The following is a 24,397-nucleotide window of genomic DNA, read 5'->3' as shown; positions in this document are numbered from 1 at the left end:
TGGTTTTTCACTTTGAAAATGGTCACTATTGCCTCTTTCCTCTATAACATAAGTCTTTGTAGTCCACTAGTATTGAGAAACAGTGCATTTGGATATGAAACACAGATAACAATTGATATAATCTTTTCAAACCTGCTGACACATTTTGATTATAGTATTTGAATATCCACCATAATTGAATTATTCCAACTATAACTCAAGTAAATGAGTGGAGTTATCCCACACTGCAAGCCAAGCACACAAGACCTCGATAAGTCCGGTTAGCCACACTTACATTTTCTGTTCTGCAATGGTGAATTTTTCAGTTGTCCATTTCCTTAGCTAGAACTCTAACCTGAATACAAGTTAGAGACATATGTGGTTCAAAGACCCAGGAAATATGTCACTGGTAGGGTCACCTAACTCAGAATCTTATCCCTAACCAAGAATATCATAAGTCAATGCAAGAGTAGAAACTTGCTGTATAACTGTATGTGAGTAATGATTGCATTGGCCTATACTACACCAGCCTCTGTACTCATTGTTATAGTTGAAATGGGTGAAGTAACCCAAAACACAATATTCCCTGGTTTTGTTTTGTTTTGTGGTTACATTTTTCTAGCCTCATATTAAAACAGGCTATGTTACTGGATGCCATCTAGGATAAAAAGTTTTTGGTGGGTGGGTAAAACCTGACTCACCATGAGACAGATTTGTTCTAGAAGAGGCTGGATTCCAATTTGGAAAACTTTGTTTGGTTCAAATGTGGACTTCATGGTTGTAATTTAAGATGGACCAATGTTTTATGCTTATTAAGCCTTAGTAGCCTTGAAAATCATGGCATCTTGCAACATAAAGTCTGACAGATCATGAGCCAGTTATACTTCTACAAAGCTTATTACAGTGAAAGATTTCTCTCCCCCCCCACACCCAAAAGAAAACATAACCATTCTCTCATCAAGAAACCCTTAGCTTCATAGCTTCACCCTTAGCAGTCTGGGAATGTTATGACTGTGAAATCAATGCTGCTTGAAAATGCTTAACAGTTATTGAAGTTTGTGCTTCCATCTTGGCAGCTGATAAGGAGAAGTGAGACAGGTTTTAAGATGGCTTAAGAAGAGAGATGATAATGTAGGAGAGCAGTATCTGCATTGGGACTTGAAAGCTGTGTTCAGCTATGGCACTGGAACCTGAAGCCATTTGGAAATGAGAAGAGTAATGATGGACTTCTTGCAAAAATAATTCCAGTGTTTCTAATTCCCTTTCTGAGTATGAGCCTGGCAAATCAGGACATGGTCTACAAGTTGAGAACTGACTGCTACATGCTTTCTATCTCAGATCAGCGTAGTTTGTTTCAGTTACTAAACTGCACGTTGAGTGGTGAAAACACAGCTAGTACATTGCCATTATTGAGTGGTACTTCTCTTAAGAACGCATCTCCAGCCTGTATGGATATAGTATCAAACAGCCTTCTAAGAAGACATGACATACTGTCTATAGAACTTAAATATTAATACAGAACTGAAAGGGAGTCTAATAGCAATTATTTTGATGGGAGAGTGCGCATCCTAAATTAGGGATTTTTTTTCTCTTTTCTTAGAAGAACTGCCATTGGTTTAATCCAGAGAGCTCCTTACAATTATTTGGATTGGCTAGGTGTGGTGGGGGCCTGCCTATATAAGGTGGTGCTGGGCAGAAGCAGGCGTTTCCCTGCTCCATCATAAATACTTCCGTAAAGTCCTACTTTCCCTCTCTTTTTCCCATTGGGGCTGTCTGTTATAGCTGTTATCAATATCTTTTAATTCTTTCTGGATGGGGTTGATTACTATATCTTGGGTTTGGTCAGGTTTTTTGTGGTCACAGCCATTAGGCAGGTATAACATATCTGGACTTGGAGGAAGTTGTGCAGAAAAAAAATCTACTGGTGAACTGGCATGGTATGAATGATTTATGTAACTTTGATTCCCAGGATCATATCATGAGATCCTGGGGCATCGTTTCTGGCCCTGCAGACTTGTGGAACTGGGGTAATGCCTTGGCCCTGAACACTGGGCATCCAACCCATCTTCAGTGGAGAGTGAAAAGAAGACAGGCAGAGGGCAAGCAGATCAAAATAGAGAATCAGAGTCTTGTTCTGGCCAAATGTTATGCATTGTTTAGTTTTACATGCTATGGTGACACATGAATGTGTCCCTGGAATCTGTTTTCACGTAAATTTCACATTGTTTCTTTCTGCTACTAATAGAGAACCTATTTCATTGTAAAACCCCGTCATTAGTGGAGTAGTTTCTTAACCAAGGGTTAAAGCAAATCCTCTGTATATTTCATCCACCTACAACCTGGAGTCAAGGTGTATGGCTCCAGCACTCCATCCCCACGGCAATCCCTTCTGCACACTATGGGTTGCAGTAATTCTGCAGCTCCTTCTTTTGGGGGTAATGCATTTGCATGATCATTGTTCCCAGGACATGCCCCAGCATACCACCCCTATGCTGCCATATACACTGGCCTGCACGAGGCCTGTACAGAGAATTACCTCCCACATCCCCTAGTGTGCAGGGAATTAAAGGCTTCCCCCATTGCCCATGTGTGGACTCCCTCTTATGCATGCATATGTACCTGCCCAAAGTATTTAAGTAGTGCAATATTCTGCGTGAATTTCACCCCTAAGAAAGAAGGTGTGAGCTCTAATGTATAGAAGAAACAACAACAGCAGCAGCAACAAAAAAACCAACTATTTTTTCTTGGCAAGCTTGTGTCCTTGCTGGACGGTGAAGGTTCTAAAAGATCTGATATAACTCATAGAGTCTGGTTCATAGGATCTGGTTCTGGATGCAGTAAGGCATGCTGTTCAAGGCTTAAAGGTCAGGAAATGCTTCAGGTATGGATGCTGTCTGTATAGAAATTATGATAGCTCCTGGTGCAGTGTGTTTCTTGCCATAACTCTGACTATATAAGTGGTAATTCTGTCTTGTATAAGGCTGCTTATTTTCTGACATGTAGTAATTATGCAACAGTTGGCCCAGTTAACTATGTCAGGAAGATTTTTCTTAGAATGACTGCAATATTCCTAAAACCAAGCAAAGAGGGTGAACTCTGATGAAGAGACCAGTTTTCACTGTGGCAGTTGAACAAGGGCTATGTTAGCAACTTTGCAGCCAATAATAGAGACCTTGGTGGAATGAACCAAGAGGTGTTCCTAGTGTTTAACCGCTAGGATCAGGGGCGGCTCTATGCATTTCGCCGCCCCAAGAACGGCGTCATGCCACGGGGGGCGCTCTGCCGCTCGCCGGTCCCGCGGCACCGGTGGACCTCCCGCAGGCGTGGCTGCGGAGGGTCCGCTGGTCCCGCAGCTTCGGTGGCACCGAAGCCGCGGGACCAGCGGACCCTCCACAGGCATGCCGCCGAAGGCACCCTGCCTGCCGTCCTCCCAGCAACCGGCAGAGCGCCCCCCGCGGCATGCCGCCCCAAGCACGCGCTTGGCGTGCTGGGGCCTGGAGCCGCCCCTGGCTAGGATAAAGCTTTTGATTCTCTAAGCCATGTGATACTATTTGAGATGCTGTTATTAATAGGTTTTTGTAAACTTTTTATTACTCTTCTTCCAGTGATGTGCCTAGACCAGTGTCTAATGGTTAAAAGATATATTGTTCATTGCACTGTGATTTGAGGAGGAGAAGGATGAGGTGTGAGCTGATACTATGGGAATAAAATACTGTATTGGCACTGGCAGTAGAAAATGCTTATCATCTGACAGGCAGCACTAAATCTGAATCCAAGCAGTTACTGTATTTCTGAAAACTGCTTTACCCTAGCATGTGGATATTGGATAATTTAAACCTATGATGATCACATCCATCAAATTCAGTGATGCAAAAGAGCTGCCTGTTCTAAAGCAGCAAGTCTCTGAGAAGAGAGGAGTCTGATCATTTGGATATAATTGCTGCAATTCTCCAGAGATGTTCTAAATGAGATATGGGGTAGGTTGCTGGCATGAAAATCAAACCAACAGAACTAAGAGGCTGAACTTTGATAGATATGTCAAGGGCACAGTCCTAGAACTCTTAATCAGGTGAATGGTCCCATTGGCCATTGGAGCCAGTGAGACTGTTGATGTAAGAATTACTGTCATGAGTATGGAATGCAGGATCTGTCCCAAAGCCTTATTAAATGAATGGGAAATTTTGTCTCCTCAGAAAACACAATGTATTGTATTACTGAACTCATCAGCAATTGATCTTTTTATAGGGGTCAGCTATATTTTTGGCCTTTTTAAAAAAAACATGAATTTGTATAATTGTAATAAAGGAATACATAAAGTGAAATTCCAGTACAGTACAATTGCACATTTTAAAAAAAAAAGGCGGCGGGGACTCTGGTCAATGAGAGTTTTGTCATTAACTTCAACAGGACCAGTATTTGCCCTTTGTGTCCTTTGAGTCTGACTAAGGGTTAGTTTCTTTTCATATTTTTAATTTAACCTGAGCTGCCAGTTAAAATATTTGCCAGTTCTATGAAAGGAATGAAAATGTGTGAGGCAATTGGTTTGTCTAACAAGGCGGGGAACCCTAACATTAACTAGTAAATTAGTTACAAATTCACATTTAATAGGCCCCATATAAAAAGCTAAGCTGGTGGCTTTGTATTTTGGCCCTGCTGATGTAGGCCATAAATAAACCATCTGGTTTTAGCCACACATGTATTGACTGATCAGCTGTTCAGAAAAAAAGATGTATAGTAACCTACCAACAAAATATCAGCAGAGTTGAGCAGCCTGCTTGCTCAGAGCCAGATTCTGATCTTCTTACTGCCATCAAATAACCATTGTTATTATTGAATATTTTGGTTGCGGCAGTGCCTTGGAGGCAAATAGCCCATTTGCTTCAGTTGGACTGTGTGAGAAATAAGGTGCTACTCAGGGTGAAGGGCTAATAATCCATTTTACAGTTTCACTGCTGTTGGTACCTGAGCTAGCTAAATTACATCTCTGACTGCAGTGCAGACGTACCCTGAGTCTATAGCATATATGAGAGCTGGTGTGTAGGTAGGAATCTATTGTGATATAGATCAGTAATTTGGAATAGGGCTCTATACACTCCATTAGATCCAGTGGAAAAAATTGTCATGCTCAACACAATTTGACACTGGCTTATAGTTTACAAATATTCAGCAACTTGTAGGAGAAACATATTGATTTTGAAAACAGAGACCTCAAAGAGATTTCCCCCTCCCCGCTCTTCCATGTGAAATCCTGGTGCCCCTGAATTCAATGTGAGTTTTGCTGTTGACTTCAGTGGAGCCAGGATGTCTCCCCTGTGTGTTTTTCTGTAGAATTGGTTGGATTTTGTTTCAGGTCTTGGCTGGAGCCCGGCAGATGGGCACTGGCCTCAAAAGGTGGAGTTGGAGTCCTTTAAAAAGACTGAGCAGTCAGGACTAGCTGGGGCTCCCCTCTTGACTCTCCCAGGAGGAAAGTTGAAATGAGTTCAGGCACCGGGGAGTCCTTCACACAATTAATTTCTGTTTGCACTGTAATTTAATTGATATTTTTGCTCACAGACGTAATTTTATTCCCACTTGTTTGGCTATTTTGATGCCAACAAATCCTGGCAACTGTTTTTACACAAAGCTGGATTGGCAAGACTATCAATTTACTTCTGGCTTCTGACAATCATACGAATCTGCTTGGCATATGACATAGCAATATTTTAACTGGATCACTTATGCCCTTTCTGAGCAATGTGAATAGCTTGCCACATCTCTTGTCCGAGACTAGATTGTAAACGATTTGTGGCAGAGACTGTGCTTTTATTCTGTGTTTGTACTGCAGTTAGCACAGCCAGGTCCTGGTCGAGATCTGGGGCCCCTAGGTGTTACTGCAACACAGATAATAAATAATAACAATGATCCACAGTTTTATGGATTTTATCCTGAAGATCTCCATTCATGTCAGTGAACTTATTCTGGATTTACATCAGTTTAACAGAGTAGAATCTGGCCCATTGACTTCAGTGAGACAAGTTACATGAAGAATGGCATGTATCATATGGGCAAGAGTTCTTAGGCTCAGGATCAAACACACATATGTAAATATAATACTTAAAACTATGTTAATACAACAATGGAAGAAATGAACTATTTATATTTTTATAAATATAAAATTTAAATATTAAATACTTAAAAGTTAGGAAATGAGAAAAACTAAGGTTTTCAGAGTAGCCTTAAGTTGTTCACATGGCAAATACACCTCTACCCCGATATAACGCCACCTGATATAACACAAATTCTGATATAACGCGGTAAAGCAGCGCTCTGGGGGGGCGGGACTGCATGCTCTGGTGGATCAAATCAAGTTCGATATAATGCTGTTTCATCTATAACGCGGTAAGATTTTTTGGCTCCTGAGGACAGCATTATATTGAGGGAGAGGTGTAGTTAAAACATTTGGGTATACAGAATATCTATCTAATCTAGTTAGGTTTTTCTGCGGAGAAATATCAGGCTAATAGAATGTCTTGTACTGTACATTTAACATTCTAATTACTAAACAGCAGTAAATAGTAAGTCCCCCAAGCTATCTGGAAAATATGCTGCCTTGCAGGTTCCAGAAGTTTTTATTGCGATCCATTTCCTGCAAACTCAGGAATATAATTACTAGGTTGTGGAGTTTCTCCTCAAAGTTCCGTTTTGGGCCAAATGAAACCTTAGCTCTCCTAATCTGTTCAGCTTCTTTGCAGTTTGGCAGTGTGGGAAATAAGTCGGGGAAGGGGGGAGACAGTTTATGCTCACTACTTCTCTTCAGGTGAATCCTGCCAGCCTTAGTATTGGTTCTCTCCATCCTCTGGGTTCCCCCCCCCCCCCGCCCTTATCAGAGATTCATGTCCTGTTATGAACAAAGGTGTTCTAGTCTTGTAGCACACCTCACACCTCCCATTTTGCTTCCCTGCATTTCCAATTTGGTAGAAGGCTACCAATTTACAGTCCATTACCACCACTGATTCTCTAATAGACTGGCGTTTATAGTAGGTTATGAATTGGTTTAGCCTCTTCCGCTGCTGGTTCCTCAGCTGTATTCTCTGCATCCATTTGGCCTCGGTTGAGGTGTAGTTTCCTTTTTCCTGGTTGATAGAAGTCTTGATCCTTCGTCAGTGGTTCTCAGCCTTTCCCATACCATGATGCTATGTTACAACAGAAAAAACTTGGGACAGCCCTCCCATAAAGAAAAGGAAAGTGGTTGTAACTCCCTGAAACCCAAGCTAAGACCCAACGCTCTATGGGGAAATGACTTCTTGAATTTGCTGGGTTTTTCCCTCCATGTTGTTCCTATAATTTTCTTTGGTTTTGCAGGCGATGTAATAATAGTGTATATGTTTTTTACAATCCCTTGGTGAGGCTGCACAAGAACAGTATCTACGGCATGTTTTGTGGCATCCCAGCTGTTATATTCCTTTAATTTCTTTGGACCTGTTCCAGAGCACATTGAAGTCAATGGAAAGATTTCCATTTGGATCAGATTCTTTATGACTAAATCAATTATACATACATGCTTGATGGATATATACCAAAAACAGGAGGAATGTTATGTTTTTACAGTAGCATTTGTTTTTTGAATGCCTTTTAAAATAATTATTCACTTTCATAGACATATCCTAAATAAACGACATGTTCTTTCTACATTATGGGCCAGATTGTGATCTCAGCTACACTGTTCCAGTAACTCAGCTGGAATCAGTAAAAGAGTTACTGCAGATTTAAATGGGTATAGTATACATGAAGTGTGAATCTGCCCATTTTTAATTTTTCTGTTGTATTCTTTATGGAAAAATAAACATTTACACTATTTTTAAAAAAACTATCTGCTTCTGATCATTGACATTCAACGAGCTTAACTCAATATTATTATAATCTACAGTACTTCCCACTATGTTTAGGATCCTTCTTTCTTTAGCCCTTGCATTGTTTCCCTCATAGCAGTCCTTGTCAGTTTCAGACTCTGAAATTTAATATTGCAGAACAGTTGGAAAGATCTTCTCCCTGAATATAAACACACACAGACACACACACATGGAGCCTGGAGTGCCCATGCTTACATATTCAAACTGCCATCGATAAATATTTAAATGAGCCTTACATTTGTACATTAGGGTTTTTTTTCCCTTTTAGTGAAAAATGTATGAATGATTTGTTTCAGAAGCGATGGATGCATTCTAAAAAGTTAAATACAGACCTTTAAAGTTATGCACATAAATATTATGTGCATGGCCATTTGCTATTTAAGCAAACTGGGAGTGTCTGATGTCAGCTACTTCTCCTAAATAAAATACTTGTGACATGTAACACCTGGTCCATAGCCAACTAGTTTTGGTTTGCTTTCTTCCCTTCTCAAATTCTTTCATTCACAAGTGAGTAGAACGACCCCTCCTGACAGGATAGGAGACTTGGAAATACAGTGCAAACATGCCATTGTACATGAAACACAGACCAATTTTTCAGGTTAATATTTGTATTCAATAAACCTCAATTACAGCTTGATCCAGCTCCCACTGAAGTCAGTGGAAAGATTTCTGTTGACTTCATTGGGAGCTGGATTAGGGCTTTACACAGGTTCATATCCTAAATAAAGTTACTCGGAAAAACACAAAATTAGGAAAGAATAATTGGCCTGTCTAGTCCAGTCGCCTGCAGTTTGGACTAGATAAGAGTCCCTGCCTATGATGAAAAAATATTTCTCTTGCATAACTTACACCTGGGAGAAAAACTAAAACATTAAGTAGATGGGACCTCAGGAAGTGCATGCTTGCTCAAAGGGCTACTGAGGCAAGGGACTAGACATGCAGAGGGTGGAACAGAAGCTAAGCAATCACAAAAACTAAGGCTGAAATGGATGAAAACCTGGGTATGTCTGGTTCCTCGATGTCTTTGCACAGCATGCAGCTGGGTGCACAAGGCTGTTGCTGCCTAATGGGAGTACATCCCATTGGCTTGCAAAGAGACTGTCTCTTTTTCTGCATTTTCCTGGTTGTTGTAAACTGACCTTTGTTTCCTGGCCCCAGTCTCCTGACTGGATCAGGATTCCTCCTGTGCTGGCTCTTGTGCCTTGTCATCTTGTCTGATTTGCTTTACCTTTCTTTTTGCTGCTGGGATCCTATAGGCTTTATGTCCTACTACATTTAGGACATCAGTGGGAAGTGCAAGAACTTTGCAGGAACTGGCCCTAAAACAGAACAGCCCCTTAGAATTGGTGCCACCTACAATTGCATGGACTCAGTCATGACTGATTTGCAGTATGAGGCAACATACCTCCAGGGCAAGAAAAGGTGTAGCTGGTTATTACAGCTCTTTGGTAATATAGGCTCACTCCACCCTGTGTAAGAAGTAGTTGGCTAAAGTAACGATGCGATCATCAACATTTGAACAAAGAATACAGTTTTATTATTTAAAAATAGTCTTCAGTGAAAAATGTATTACATCACCCTCCTATTGGACTTGATATTGTTGCCCTCTCTGGCAACATTTTGTTTTGAGAAAGCCTTTGTAATGAGGATTCTCGAAGATGCAGTGAGAAGCTTCCTTGTGTAACCTTTTCTCTTCTCCTTCCTTACACTCCAGATGTTAGGAAAGTTCGAAGGCTTCAGAAATATTTTCCAAGAATGCATTTAGTAGGGAAATGTTTGACTCTAGCCTGGGCTTGTCCTGATACATATCTTGGTCATCTGGGGATGAAGCTGTTATTTCATTCAGCACTTCAAAACCTGGAGACTGCCCTTTGCCTCATTCACTTGAGCACAACCATCAGAGAAAGGAAGTTATTTTTTTTAAACAGGGGAAAAAAAACACCTTTTCTTTGTGAATGGAATGAATATAGTGCCCCTGAAGGTGCAAGATGGAGAGCCATGAAGTGCTCGTTTTCTTTCTAGTACCGGGACATCATTGTCAGTGGCGTTGCAAACCTCTCCTGCAACGATCCAGCAATGTGCCTCAATCCTGAGCTGGAGGGAGAACCTTCAGGGGCAAAAGGATTTTGAGTCCCACTAAACTTATTTAGTTAATTCCCAGACAGTGCACACACCCCAAAAACACAAACAAAACCGAAACACTACATTAAACTAGGTAAATTGGAAAGTTCACATCAAGAGCCTGGGATTAAAAAAAACTTTCAAGAATATTGTAGTTATCCCCAAAATAAACAATCCAAACGCACTATGGTTTGGAAATGCACAGTTAGGGCACCCATATAACCGTAACTCTGCCCTGCATTGACTCGAGTCACCCAGTTGTCCTTTCTTTGTTCTTAGGGACACGTTCTGCAAATCTTTACTTATACGATTAATGGTTTGCAGAATCTACACTTGAGATTGTGATGTGTGTGTTGCAGGATTAGGCACTCTAAGAAGGGTTTAAGAATGGACCTCTATCACTCCAACTAAAGGAGTATCAGTAGCAGGAATCTGTAGCAGGCTTTTTATCCTCTGTGTGGACTAGTCACTAGAGGGGCAAATGGCATATTTAACTGTTGTATAACTTATTCTTTGAAAAGTGCATTTCTCCATTGCTGCAAACATAATAGGTGACATTTTAGTGATATATAGCTATTTGGAAATGTAACAAGAAAATTCCAAGTCACCTAATCAGAGGAAGATCTGCTCTTTGGTTGGAGCTGGTATTCAGTCAGCTCTGTCTCTCAATCCAGGACAGGTAGAATGCTATTTGATGACCCAGGTTTCAAGTACATTCAAACTGTTACATTTCTTACTCTCCTCCTTACACTATTATGTCTGTTGTGTACTAAAGGGTATTTTTCCTTTCTGTTAAAAATGTGAGTTTCTCTGGTGCTTAGCTCATAAACTGAGACTAGTTACAAATAGAGATGGGCATGAGCCACAAAGGTCAGATCTGGGTCTAAACCAGTGGTCCCCAAACTGTGGGGTGCGCCCCCCTAAGGTGGTGCAAAAGAATGTCTGGGGGGCATGGCAGGGTCTGACCCAGCCCCCATGAGGGAGCTGGGAGGGAGTGTCCCCTGGCCCTGCTCTGTCCCCAATCCTATTCTACCCCCAGCTGCAGCTGCGGCCTTGCCCCAAGCCCCTGCTTTCGGCTTCTGGCCCCCACTCTCGGCTGCTGGCTCCGGCCCCCAGCCCAGCCGCAACTCCACTCCCAGCCCAGGGGTGCGCGGCCACATTCTACTACTGGCAAGGGGGTGTGCAAAAGGAAAAATTGGGAGACGGCTGGGTCTAAACTGTCTCAAGGTCTGTGGGATTTGAATGCGGGAGATTGGTTCAGCTACAACTCTGGTTCCAAGGAGTGATCCTAAACTAGCAGGGTGTTTATTATCCCAGCCACTCAACTCCGGTGAAACTCGGTAGGCCTAGAGAGCACTCAGCGCCTTGCATGATCAGGCCCAGCTTATAAATCTGTCTTTCCTCTAACAGTTTTAAAGACATTTTCTCATGTTGAGATGATCAGTGATTCTGAAAATGAGCCAGTTGCTTAAAAGGTACAAGTTAGTTAGCCTGTCTAGTTAATGTCAAACAAATCCGCATGACTAATGTAGATCATCAAAATGAAACGAACCAGCTCTTAATTACAGCATTTTGGCTGAGAAGGATCTCAGATGCCCAGAAGGGTCTGGTTACTCAATTTTTCCTCTTTTTCTTTTACAGGGTGGGAAGAAATCCTATAACGGACCATGCGGGGGTCGAGATTGCAGCGCGGGCTGCAAATGTTTTCCAGAAAAAGGTGCTCGGGTATGTTGGCTCTTTTGCTAGCTGAAGAAAAACAGTCCTTGTGTCTCTTATCTCCTCTTTTAAAAAAAAACAAAGTTCATATGGCTTAAGCCTCCATCTAGTGACTTCATGAGACAAGAGAAGTGATGAAGACCAGCTGCATCCAAACTGGCCCTGGCTAGGTTTTTGAAAACTCTTATGAAGGTTGATGTTCACTAGCTGTGTAACAAGGCTTTAATGGAACCCGTAATTTCATTATGTGATCTAAGGGCTGATTTGAAAAGTCAAGTAGCTTTTATGTACATAAGCTAGAAGGACAAATGCAAAATATTAAATAATCAAATTGATGTTGGCTTCCATAACAAACTTTTCCAGTCTGTACTGCAAATGCTTCTACAAGGTTGCTGATGACAGATTTGGTTTTGGTCTTTGCTTGGACAATTTTATTGTGAGGTGGGAGTAATACTGAATGTATTTTAGCATTTTTCTTTCGCATGGGCTCTTGCAAATATATGTGTGTGTGTGTGTATATATATTGGTTTAAATTTAGCCGCTCTCTGAGTTTCGGGTAGGGTTGCCAGGTGTCCGGTTTTCGACAGGAACGCCCAGTCAAAAAGGGACCCTGGTGGATCCGGTCAGCAGTGCTGACCGGGCCATTAAAAGTCCGGTCAGGGGCACAGCGGGGCTAAGGCAGGCTCCTTGACTGCCTTGGCGCCGCACAGCTTCCGGAAGCAGCAGTATGTCACCCCTCTGGCTCCTACACGTAGGGGCAGCCAGAGGGTTCTGCGCGCTGCCCTCACCCCAAGCGCTGGCTCTGCAGCTACCATTGGCTGGGAACCATGGCCAATGGGAGATGGGGGGTGGCACCTGTGGACAGGACAGCGCGCAGAGCCACGTGGTCGTGCCTTCGCATAGGAACCGGAGGGGGGACATGCAACTGCTTCTGGGAGCTGCTTGGGGTAAGCGCCGCCCAGAGCCTGCATCCCTCCCCTGCCCCAACCCTGATCCCCCTCCCGCCCTTTGAACCCCTCGGTCCCAGCCCAGAGCCTCCTCCTACACACCAAACCCTCATCCCTACCCCAGAGCCCACACCCCCAGCTCGAGCCCTCACGCCCCCTGTGCCCCAACTCCTTGCTTCAGCCCTGAACCCCCTCCCACCCGCCGAACCCCTTGGTCCCAGCCCAGAGCCCCCTCCTACACCCCAAACCCCTCATCCCCAGCCCCACCCCAGAATCTGCACCCCCAGCAGAGCCCTCACACCACCCCCACCCCCTGCCCTAGCCTGGAGCCCCCTCTCGCATGCCAAACGTCCCAGCCTGGAGCTCCCTCCTGTACCCCAAACCCCTCATCCCTGGCCCCACTGCAGAGCCCGCACCCCCACCCCCTCCCATATCCCAACCCACTGCCTCAGCCTGGAGCCCCCTCCCGCACCCTGATCTCCTTATTTCTGGCCCCGTCGTGGAGCCTGCACCCTCAGCCAGAGTTCTCAGCCCCTGCCCCAGCCTGGTGAAAATGAGCAAGTGAGTGAGGGTGGGGAGAGCGAGCGACCAGGAGGGGGATGGAGTGAGCAGGAGTGGGGACTCAGAGAAGGGGTGGGGCAGAGGAGGGGCTTCAGAAGAGGGGCAGGACAGGGGGCGGGGCAAGGGTATTCGGTTTTGTGCAAGTAGAAAGTTGGCAACCCTAGTTTTGGGGTTTGTTCAAACCCCAAATCTCAAAGCAGTACTAATACAGAACTGCCAAATTTCTCCTGGTTTTGTGTTGGCTGTTTGTATGGGAGAGGGCTATCAGCTTTGTCTGATTGTGGTTGGTTGTTTTGTGACTTGGGATAGTGGCAGCTGCTTGGCTTCACCTTTTATTCAATTATAATTTTAATTTTTGCCCAGGCACTCCTTTTTTTGGCATATGTGCTCTTTTGCATTATATTCAGGAGAAGTCAAAATAAATGATAACATGACACATTTTAGTGAAGGTTATGGAATCAGGAGAGAGTTCTGCTGGTGTGTATTTAGGGAATTAATCTGGAAGATCTCACTATCTGTGGAAGTATCACTGAGTATCTACATTACTTCCTGGTTATCAGTAATCAAGCAAATTATTCTTGCTGAAAGAACATGTTCCTTTCCCTGCACCACCATATGACAGATGTTTACTACATCATGCAGAAAAAGTCCAGTCACGTTACTGATTTTTCCCAACCGATTTGTTTTATGGATATCATTTCATTACAAAATTTGCAGAAAGAACAGTAAAGTTCAGTTCTCCAAATTCCTAGCTGGATTTTTTTCTAATAAAAATATATTTACATGACAGGTATACAGTATAGTCTGCACTGAGTGTAATCACTTTCTGATGTGCATCTCCCAAAGAGAATAACAGAAGCTGCAATCTACAAAAGCTCTGTGGCCTGTATCTCCTTCCTTTTATATTTTTTAAGCAAGTCCTTGAATGGTAGAGTAATGTGTATTTTACAGCTAACATCTGCCTCCTTGGAAGTGCAATAATAAATTAAATCACTAGCAGCTGTAGAAAGAGTTTTTAATACTAGCAAGTTAGAGATGAGTTATTTCACTATGGAAAAAATCACCTTTCAGGAAAAAAATCTCAACATCATTAGCAATCCTGATTTATTCCAAGTGTCAACTGTGCATGGTAGGGAAATTCAGGACATCACTCGCCTGTTAACTTAATGAGTCTGAATCTGTCTGTTGGCCTCAGTTCAGGAACACATCCTTATTCAAGATTAAATTTAAGCACATGCTTAAAATGGATTTATGCATGTGCTTAAGTATATCCTGAGTTCTTGAACGTTTCACTGTTACTCCATGTGCTATGGATGTTTATTATTCAGAACTTCATGTGGAGGGTGGGAAGTATTTTTTAAAGGCTAGAACAGGAGGCTGGTTTTATTTCCACTTTGCCACTGACTCACTGTGAAGCCTTGAACAAGTCATTCATGATACGATCTCTGCCACTGACTGCAGTGTGTGCCGCAGGTGGTCAGCACCTTTGCAAAACACAGCACTCACCTTTGTGTTTCTCACTACACTGCACCCCAGTAAACGGAGTATAAAAAGAGATCAATGAGCATTTACTTATTTGAGGTCACCAAAGTGGATGAAAGGCCTTGAGAACCCTGAAGAATTTTTAGTTATTAAAGCAAGTCTTTTGCATTATCTGTTGTGAACAACAAATAGAACACAAAGCCTAAGAAATAAGCCATTTTCCTGGCATTTGTTGCTTGTGATGCTGTAGTACATAAAGCAAGTGTAAGCCTTATTGGACTGTGCTTGTTTCAGTGTAAAGCGAACCTTCTGGAACAGCTGACTTGTCTTGCAGTTTGTCCGTATAGCATGTGTGTAAAGCCAGTGCTCAATATTGCATGAAATGAGAGGATGGGAATAAAGAGAGTCTAGCCTTCTACACAGACAAAAGCAGATGATACAAGAGAAAGAACAAACTAGTGTCCTTCAAATGTCCAATAGGAATTATAGTTCTTTCTTTAATTCAGTGGCCTGATCCTGAAAAGTGCTGAGTGCTTCCTCCAAGGTACTTAGAGAGCTCAATTCCTATAAAGATCAGTGGGAGTTAAGCACACTCAGCACCTTGCATGAGCAGATCCTGACAGCGAGGCACAAGCCTGACTTGCTCCTTGAATTGAATATCCCATAAATTGCTCTGACCCTTGGGCAGTGTGGAGCATCCTCCTGCTGTCTCTTTACATTCCCAGGGTTCAGCTTGATGTTTGAACTGGATGCCACATTGTTGACCTTGCCATTCGAGCTCTTGGTGTCTCTCTTGTTAAGATGTCGCAAAGATTTTAGACTGCTTTCATTGCTGACCTGAGAACTCATTTGGCTTTTTAACATTTCCAACATGCCCAAGTCCCGCTGACTTTCAGTAATGTAAGCTCCTAAGTCACTTAGGCATCTTTGAAAATTTTAACTCTATGCTCTTATTTTTGCTAGAGAATATTATACTTGTTCTCTCAGTTTTAGGAGCATCAGACATCCATATCTTTAAGGGGGCAGCTATGGAGATGGGTTTTGTAGAGATTACCTGTCGGACATGTTCAGAAACTAATCCAGATTTTTTAGAAGGCAATGCAGCGCAATATTTGTCTAGTGCCCACTTGGAGTATTCTGGTAACTAGGTGATAAGTCATGTTACATATAAGTGCAAAACCACATCTGTATCTGCAGCTGTCCCTATGGTTTGCTTTCACTCTGGGAAGTGCTGTTGACTGGTTGGTTGACTGGGGACAGTTTTCCCTTTTTTACGATATTCAGTGAGGTTTAATTCAGACCCTGTTAACTTTTAAACCTAGAGGATGAGAGATCAGTTGTGGAAGAGCCCTTGATCTCAGTCATTGATTCAAATCCAGCTCTGGTACATATTGAGCTGGTTAAATTGAAGTCGGTGGCAAAACTCCCACTGAGTTTGCGGATTGAGGTTTCCACCCTGGAAATTGTTATATCTGCCAAACGTTGAGTGAGTGGAGCTCAATTCATTCTGCACAAGCCCAGTGCCTGGTGGAGAGATGTCATCTTCACTAAAGCCAATGTCACAACTGGCAGCCTTGCTAGCTTTTCAGATAAAGAGGCCAAGAATAGAATGAACAGAGAGAAAGAGACTAGACTACAATTGTGTCTTTTGCTTTTCACACACACGACAACTGCCCAGTCTTTAGAGATGGTCCCTTTTTTAAAGTATAGTTGTGGTGCATTGTGAGATAGTGTGGGAAAAGCTTGCCAAGTCATTGTCCCTTGCTGGACCTGGTACTGATGTAACACATCATGTGGCAATTATGCGTAGATGTTGAAACAACGAAGGCAGCTCTATAAATTAACCTCATTCTGCCAGTTACAAAGCTAGAGAGACAAGGAGGGTGAGGTGATATTTTTTATTGGACCAGCTTCTGTCGGTGAGAGAGACAAGCTTATGAGCCACGCAGAGCTCTTCTGCAGGTCTGGGAAAGGAACTCCCAATGTTTCAGCAAAATGCAAAGTGGAACAGATTGTTTAGCATAAGTAGTTAGCACAGATTATAAGGGACAATTCTGCTATAAATCTAGGAATGTCTCTGAGTTTGTTCTTGTTCCTCTAGGCAATATTGATTTTAAAATCAAAACACATCAGCTCAGCTCATTTTGCTTAGTTACTCCTGGTTAATAAATGATACATTAAGATTTGTGCAAGAGGTTTAACATTAAACATAAATAACAACGTAAAAGTAATCCACTGTTCAGTATTCATTACACTTCCTCTCTCTGGTCAATCCATAGAGAATGTAACAGCTGCTAATTAGGGAATCTGGCTCTTTAGGGAAAGCTGTGTAGATTCAAGCGTCAAGGTCTGGAGTTCAATCCCTGATGTCAGCTAAGATGGCAACTATCAAATAAATACAGAAAGACTCCGTTTTTGAAAGGAGGCTTGTGACATTGGTCAGGGTAAGGTCCATGTACAAATGTGCGCCTGTATTTCCATGCCAGCTGGTATTAGTGCAGTTTGCAGTAATTACACACACAGTCACAGTACTTGTGTGTGATCTGACTTGCACAATTAGGTAACCGGCTCCCCTTGCACTTTTATAGCAATCCACCTTTAAAAATATGTTCTGGAATGTCAGCTAATGAAACAAAATTCTCTAGCCCTTGTGAAATTGAATGGAAATGTAACAACAGAAAAGGGGAAATGAGTGAAAATCCTGATGCCTAGAAACAATAACTAACTAACCCAAAAAGATAACTAACCAAACCCTACAAACAGCAAAAAAAATTATTTATGAAGAAAAGTGTACCAAGAAAATCTGACTTTGACTAGATCAATTTTAAAATTAACAGATTTAAAGAGATTAAAATAAATTTTCATATTTAGGTAAATGAAAAGACAGTAGTTCTAATACATGTTCTCCATTATGTTGGTGAGTGATCTGCAGCTAAAACATTATCAGCACTTAACAAACATTGTCAGCAGAAGTTACTGTGTTAAAATAACATTTTTCATCCTCCCCCTCCCCCTTCAGTGTTTGATCCAGAGCTTAGGGCAAGGTTAACTTTTGAGCTTTTGAAAAGTTCGTTCCACATTGATGGCCTTATTGCCAAGAAATGCATCCCATGTGAGTTAGTGGAAATGGGGGAAGATTTTTCCTGACTCCAGTGTTTCAAAGCTGGAAGCATTGACCAGGAGAAGGCCTGCACCATTTCATCTCTACAGTTTGTTTTGCATTTGTGTATGGTGGTGTTGGCTTTCATATTTTTATACTTTGTCATCTAGTTTTAAACACTGGCAAAGATAAATTAGCAGCCAAATTATTTGCAGAGTGTGCACCATCTTCTGATGCCTGCTCACTTACCCTGGAAGTTTATAACAATAATACAGCTTTCTCTAAATATCGCTTGATGTATTTTGTTGCCTTCCCACTGATATTGGTCCTGTGTGCTTCATCTCTGTCTCTGCTTGAAAGACTCAGGTTTTTGCAAAGGAAAGAACTTGAAATGACACCCAAAGTTCCCAAAGTTAATATAGCGATGGTGTATCTAATGTAGCTTTTAAGTCCAAGATTTACTGAAAGAGATAAACTTTAGTTCATGGTGTTACTAATTATCTTTAATTATTCCTGTGATTTGTAGTCATGTCAATAAACGTATCTGTTGCAAATCATGTGCTCTGTAAAGCTCTTCTGCCTGATTAAATACAAGCCCATTAAGATAAGATGAAGTTATTTATCTAACTGCCCTGTCAATTATAAAACCATTAATGTGTAAAGACTCTCACTCTTCTGACTCAAATACATTTGCCAGCATCTACCACACAGAGATATCTGAGATTCCACAGCTTCACCCTAAACTTAGAATAACCATGGTAAATGCATGGTATATTAGCGATGGGTAATGAATGAGTTTTTAATACAACCACTGCAGGCCAAAATAATTAGAAGAGGTAGATACATCTCCAAGGAATCTGGACTGAACACAGTAACTGGAAGCCACGTTTTGGGAAGATGTAACCTAACTGCTATTTACCAAGGGTTAAGGTCATGTTGGCAACAAAGATCTTGTGCTTAACTTAATATTGTGATTAGCATCCCCAACTCACTAAAGGCTCAGAGGAGCATCCCTTGGGATAGTTGGTTGAAATCTGATTGACAAATGTCATGGTGTTATTTCCCCCCACACAAATTAATTATTAAATTTAAACATTTTAAAGTCTGATTTTTTTTTGGTTTGTTTATAAATGTGCTGAGACAGCAGAGCTTTTTCTGAGATTTGCCTCAGATGGCTAATGTTACCTCAGTACTTGCAATCTTTTAAGTAGCCTTATCTCAACATTTGCAGTTTTCAAAGGATTCCCTATGTTTTATGTAGGGCGTCCCCAGAGAATTGTAAATACTAAGGTAACATTATCTTAAAAGATTTTAGCTCAACCACCTTAGAAAGGAAGTAGCCATGTTATCTGACATACACTGGTATATAAATCTAGAACAAATGTTGGGGCAGGGAGAGCTCAGTGGTTTAAGCATTTGCCTGCTAAACCCAGGGGGGTAAATTCAATCCTCGAGGGGACCATTTAGGGATCTGGGACAAAAATCTGACTAGGGATTGGTCCTCTTTGAGTAGGGGGTTGGACTAGATGACCTCCTGAGGTCCCTTCCATCCCTGATATTCTATGACTTTTTAGTGGTGACTACTTATTATTAGATCGAGCTTGATAATGAGAGGCACTGCACAGCAGCAGATTACACAGATTTCATAATACAGATCCTTGGAATAAGTCCTCTAGTTAATATGAGTTCAGGGAGGAACAAGGATACATTGAAAATGAAATGCCTCTTGCTTCTAGATAGAATTGTTCTTCTTGGGCAAGGTGGAAATAACCTGAGACTTCCTGCCTCCTAACATCTTTTCCTCCCACTTGCCCACCCCTTCTCAGCAAGTTCCTTCCCCTCACAATACAAGTCAGGCTTCCCCATCACCAAAAACCCAACAATCTGACCCCAGCTCCTCTCTAAGTATTGCTCAATGTACTTTCTCCATTTCTTCTCTAAGCTTCTACAACCACTGTCTTAAGTTCCTCTCTCCAGTTCCATCCTAGAACCTCTTAAGTCTGGCTTCCCCACTTGACTCCACAGAAGCTGCTCTAACCAAAGTCACTAATCACCTGTTGGCCAAACCTCAGGGCCTCTATTTCATCTTCTTTCTCTGTGAGATCTCAGTGGCTTTTGACATTCAATGTGCCGACCTCTCCCTTTCCCTCCTTCGTTTTTCTCAACTCTGTTCTCTCCCGACTCTTCTCCACTTCCCTAATTACTTGTTCATTGTCTCCCAATTGTGAGGAGTTCTCCTCTTATTTCGCAATTTTGGTAGGAGTCACAAAAGTTTCTGTTCTATTCTCTCTCTACACCTTTTCTCTAGGAGATCTCACACACTTACATAACTTCAGCTACGATCTTGCTGCTGACTCACACATTTGATCCCTGACCAGTCTCTCTCCCTCTACGCTCGAATCTCAGCATCTCTCTTGGACTTTTCCTTATGGATGTCTCACTCATTGAACGTGGCAGAACTGAACTCCCTTGCTTTCACCATGTCCTCTTGTCTCCTCTATTCCCTGAATTTTTGGCAGCAGCACTTTTCTTCCAGGCACTCACCCAGGCCGTATAGTTATTTTTGACTCAGCTCTCTCTCTCGCCCCACACATCCAGGGTTGTATTGAAGGACTGTCATTTCTCCAAGAACCAGCCTTTTCTCTGTCTAGCTAAAATTTTTGCCTAGGTCCCTTTCACCTCTGTCTCAACTACTTCAACCTGCTCCTCTTTGGCCTTTCTGGCCCTATCCCATCCTCCTCTAGTCCATTCTAAGATCATTTTCTTGGCCTGTGATTCTGAGCATATCACCTCTTTGAGTCCCTTCACTAGCTCCTCTGGTCCTCTGTGTATCAAATACAAGCGTCTACTGCTTACCGTTTAGCTCCTCACTACATATCTGTTCCTACATCATACTGCATTTCCCACCTCCACTCTATTCCCCCCAGTGATGTCTAAGTTTATCACCCATTTTGCCTATGCACAAGAGGCAGCTTTCTTCCTTGCTTGTTCTTGCGCATATAACACCTTCCCTGAACTAATCCACAAAGCAACCATCCTCTCCACCTTCAGATTCCCCCTCAAGATCTACTTCTACAGTGATGCCAACAGCAATTGCCAACTCATAATGGCTAGGTGGGTTGTCAGCAGGGATTCCTAACATTGCTAATGTCTCTTATTTATTTATAATTTAAAAAAAAAAGAGAGAGAGAGGCCAGAAACTTGAAAAGTGTGCATGTATCTAACCATGTAACCACCAGTCACCTTGGCCTCCCTTCCTCACCTTCTCCGCCCTGCTTGTTACACCAACTGATTGTCTTGTCTGAAGTTAAACTGTAAGGAGGGACTCTCTCTTATACTGTACAGCACCCAGCATGATGGGGCCTCAATCTGATATGGGCCTTCGAGTGCTACTGCAGAGAAAAGAATCAGCAGCACCCAGTCCATTCCCCTCCAAACGCAGTCACAGTAGCTATAACAATTCTTTTAAGCTGTCTTGATGTGTTGAGTAGTTTTGATTGTAATGCAGCACTTTCCACGTTAATAAATACTGGCCTGTGATTGTAAGTGATGCTTGATCAGTTTCCCCTCTGGGAAGACATTATAATTATAATGCCACCATTTTATTTGGGAAGAGAATTATCTTCAAAGTTTACAAAATGTTGACCATCTGTTCCCTGTTATTGAACATAGTTTTGGCAATATTTCGAGTGAAAATGAGGTAATAGTAAATCAAACAGACTATGTGCCTATGTTGTTTTATTAACAACCGCCAAGACTTAATTTTTATTATGTCCAAAAATGTTGACTTCTGCCAAATGTGGCATTAAGCAATTAGTATACATTTCCTGTTCTCCCCTCCTTGACCCAACCTCAATTAAATACATTGAGTCCTGGCTGTTCACCAGAACTGGAGTATATGCTAACTAAAAAACACTCAGATTGCAGTAGGTATTCACATAATATATGATGGGTATCAAAACTGAACCGGTACATACATACAAGTATGCCATCAGCTGTCTAAACCTTGAATACATTTGTCAAGATTTCTCAAGGGACGGGCATTCATCTTACCTTGCTTAGACATCTTGGAAGTTGGTATAGTGACTAAACTATTTTGAAGAGGCCCATGAAGAGGTCTTTTGTTGCTGTTTCTGGCTGTGTTTGCGACTTGACTGAAATAAAGTGTGGGGCATGTTGTGTGTAAAATGAGGCCTCATCTACACTACAAAACATATTGAATTAGGAAAGTGTTTAAAAATAAAATGGTATTAGCTGGCATGGCTGTGTCACCAGCATGGTGGGGGTAACAGCAACTCATACCATTTTTAAAATCTACTAATGCAGCACTTCACATAGGGGTGTGGGAGCCTGCATGAGGATGTTTCATAATGTTTACCTTTGAAATACCCCAGAGCGATGGTTCTCAGACTGTGCTCCACGGAGCACTTCCAGATGGTTTACAGATCCACAGTGATGAAGTATCTGTCAATCTTCAAGCACTGACGCTTCCTGCTAGATGTAGCATAGTCCAGGTCTCTTACAGTTTCCAGAGGCTTTTCTGGCTAGCTAAGCATTTTTAAAGCACCTCTTTGCATCCTGCGGGAATGCTTTATGGCTTTTTTGTTGTTGGTTGGTTGGTGAGAGAAGAGATTATAGTCTCACTCCATCCACTGGGTCACCAATGCATCCTTCCTCTCCAGCTTGGTCTAAAAACAGACCCTTGTTGTCTCAAATTTGCCCCCCTCCTTCCCCAAATTGGGGCATCTCAGATTAGTGGATATTTATGAAAACTGAGGCTTAAAAAACTTGCCCAAGGCCACATAGCAAGTCTGCGGCAGTCAGGAACAGAGTCCAGATTCTCTTACTCTCAGTCTTGTCCTGCAACTACAAGACCATCCTTCTCAGCCAGATGTTTTTGTTAATGTTTTAAATTACAATACTCTGTATTTTACTGGTGCTGGTACCTTAAGCCACATGCATGGGCAGGCTAACGTAGACGTTTTTGTTGTTACCTATTATTTCCTGCATACCCCTCCTACTGTAGGCACTGTGGGTGAAATCTTGGCCTCACTGAAGTCACTAACTCCCATTGTCATTGTAGGGGTGGGGGGTTCAGGATTTAATTTTCTGACTCCGTGCAGACTGGGGATCAGAACCACACCAGTTGTTCTAGGCTCAGATCCAATCCCTGCCTCTTTGGAGCCTTGCCAGCAAAAGAGTGGCCCTACACATCCTGTGTTCCGGCTCTGTAGCTACAGCACTCTACACATCCCTGATCCTCGGAGAAACAAAATTACCCTCAACTATTTGTTTTGAATACTTTGTCCAGGTGGGCAATAAAAGAATTTAATGGTGTGGTTTTATACTCCCCCCTCTCTTTAAATGCAGGAAAGAAAATCCAAAGATACTGGATGAAGCAGTTGATGCATTATGATACTTTTGGGTGTCTCTTTCTGACTTTTAATACTATTTACTACTGCTGAAGAAGGACTAGAGCAGGGTTGATATGGCCTTTCAACATCTAGTTTATCTTTCTCTACTGCAGCAGAAGGGGAAGAATCTAAAAAGGTGCTAACATTGGGAGAAGAAAGTGAATCAGAGCTCTTGTTGTTCAGCAGACGCCTTATCCAACAACCAGGGAAATTTCAAAAAAATAAAATTCTGTAAAAAGAAAACTTCTCCCAGAGAAGCTCTCCTTTTCAGATGGATAAAATAAAATCTGTTTGTTAACAGAGTCCAACACAGGTAGGGATAAATAAATGTTTAAGTGGTTCAGTCATCAAGGTCAGCCAAAATAGAGCCCAATGCATTGCAATAGAAGGCCAGAATAGACCATTCTGATCATTGAGTCCGACTTTCTGCTTAATACAGGCCATGGAATTTCCCAGTGATTCTTGTGTTAAGCCCATAACTGATAAAAGAGAAGTTTGGAGCCTTCTGTGCATTGAGAAACAGCAAGAATACTCTGCTCTTTTCCAGGAAGATGAACAAGGGAGCAGTGTGCAGTCTCAAACCTGGCCAAAGACAATGGTTACACATTTCCTTCCTTCACACATTAATTCTTCGCTTCCTATGATTGCCATCAAGGCAAAATGAGAGCTCACCTTCTCTCAACAATATTTTTTTCTATATCAAAACCCTTTCTTCTTCCAGCTCTAAGATGCCATTCTCTTATTTTTCCCACTTTTGACTACTTGCAGTCTTGGACTTCCTGTTTCAATATGCTCCCCTGTGAATGCATCTCTGTAAAGTTTCTAAAAATGAATAGCGGCCCATGACCAGGTTGCCTCAGCAGTGCCTTTTTGTGGCCCATCAGGACATGACTCATCCAGCCACAGGTCTCTACTGGTAGGTCATTATTTCTTGTGAGGTACAAACCACTGGTGCTTGACCTTCCACCAAGGCACTTACCCATTCTGCGGTGCTATGGTCCAATAGAAATCAGGAACAGAAAACCACAACTCCAACCAGGGTAATCTGATGAACATTCAGTGGAACCTTGCCCTTCTATTCATGGCTTGCCTTCAGAAAGTCTGTTCTTCAGATGGTCTGTTCATCCCTTCTAGTAGGGGCTCATAAGGCTGGCAAACTAACTCAGCCTTTGGGCTGCAATCAAGCTT

General features: G+C 42.2%; 1 protein-coding gene across 3 annotated transcripts in view; it reads left to right on the top strand.

Annotated features, from left to right (window-relative positions):
• The window catches only part of COL4A6 (collagen type IV alpha 6 chain), a 214,516-nt gene that overhangs the window by 63,393 nt on the left and 126,726 nt on the right, over positions 1–24,397 (top strand). For all 3 annotated transcript variants that reach the window (XM_045030256.1, XM_045030254.1, XM_045030255.1), the window contains exon 4: positions 11,631–11,714. In XM_045030256.1, the coding sequence (XP_044886191.1) occupies positions 11,631–11,714 (84 nt within the window). The remainder of the gene's footprint in view (positions 1–11,630; positions 11,715–24,397) is intronic.

This window comes from Mauremys mutica, chromosome 9 (genome assembly GCF_020497125.1).
Source record: "Mauremys mutica isolate MM-2020 ecotype Southern chromosome 9, ASM2049712v1, whole genome shotgun sequence".
Taxonomy (NCBI): Eukaryota; Metazoa; Chordata; order Testudines; family Geoemydidae; genus Mauremys; species Mauremys mutica.
The sequence above is the reverse complement of the archived record's forward strand: the minus strand, read 5'-3'. Positions and strand labels throughout refer to the sequence as shown.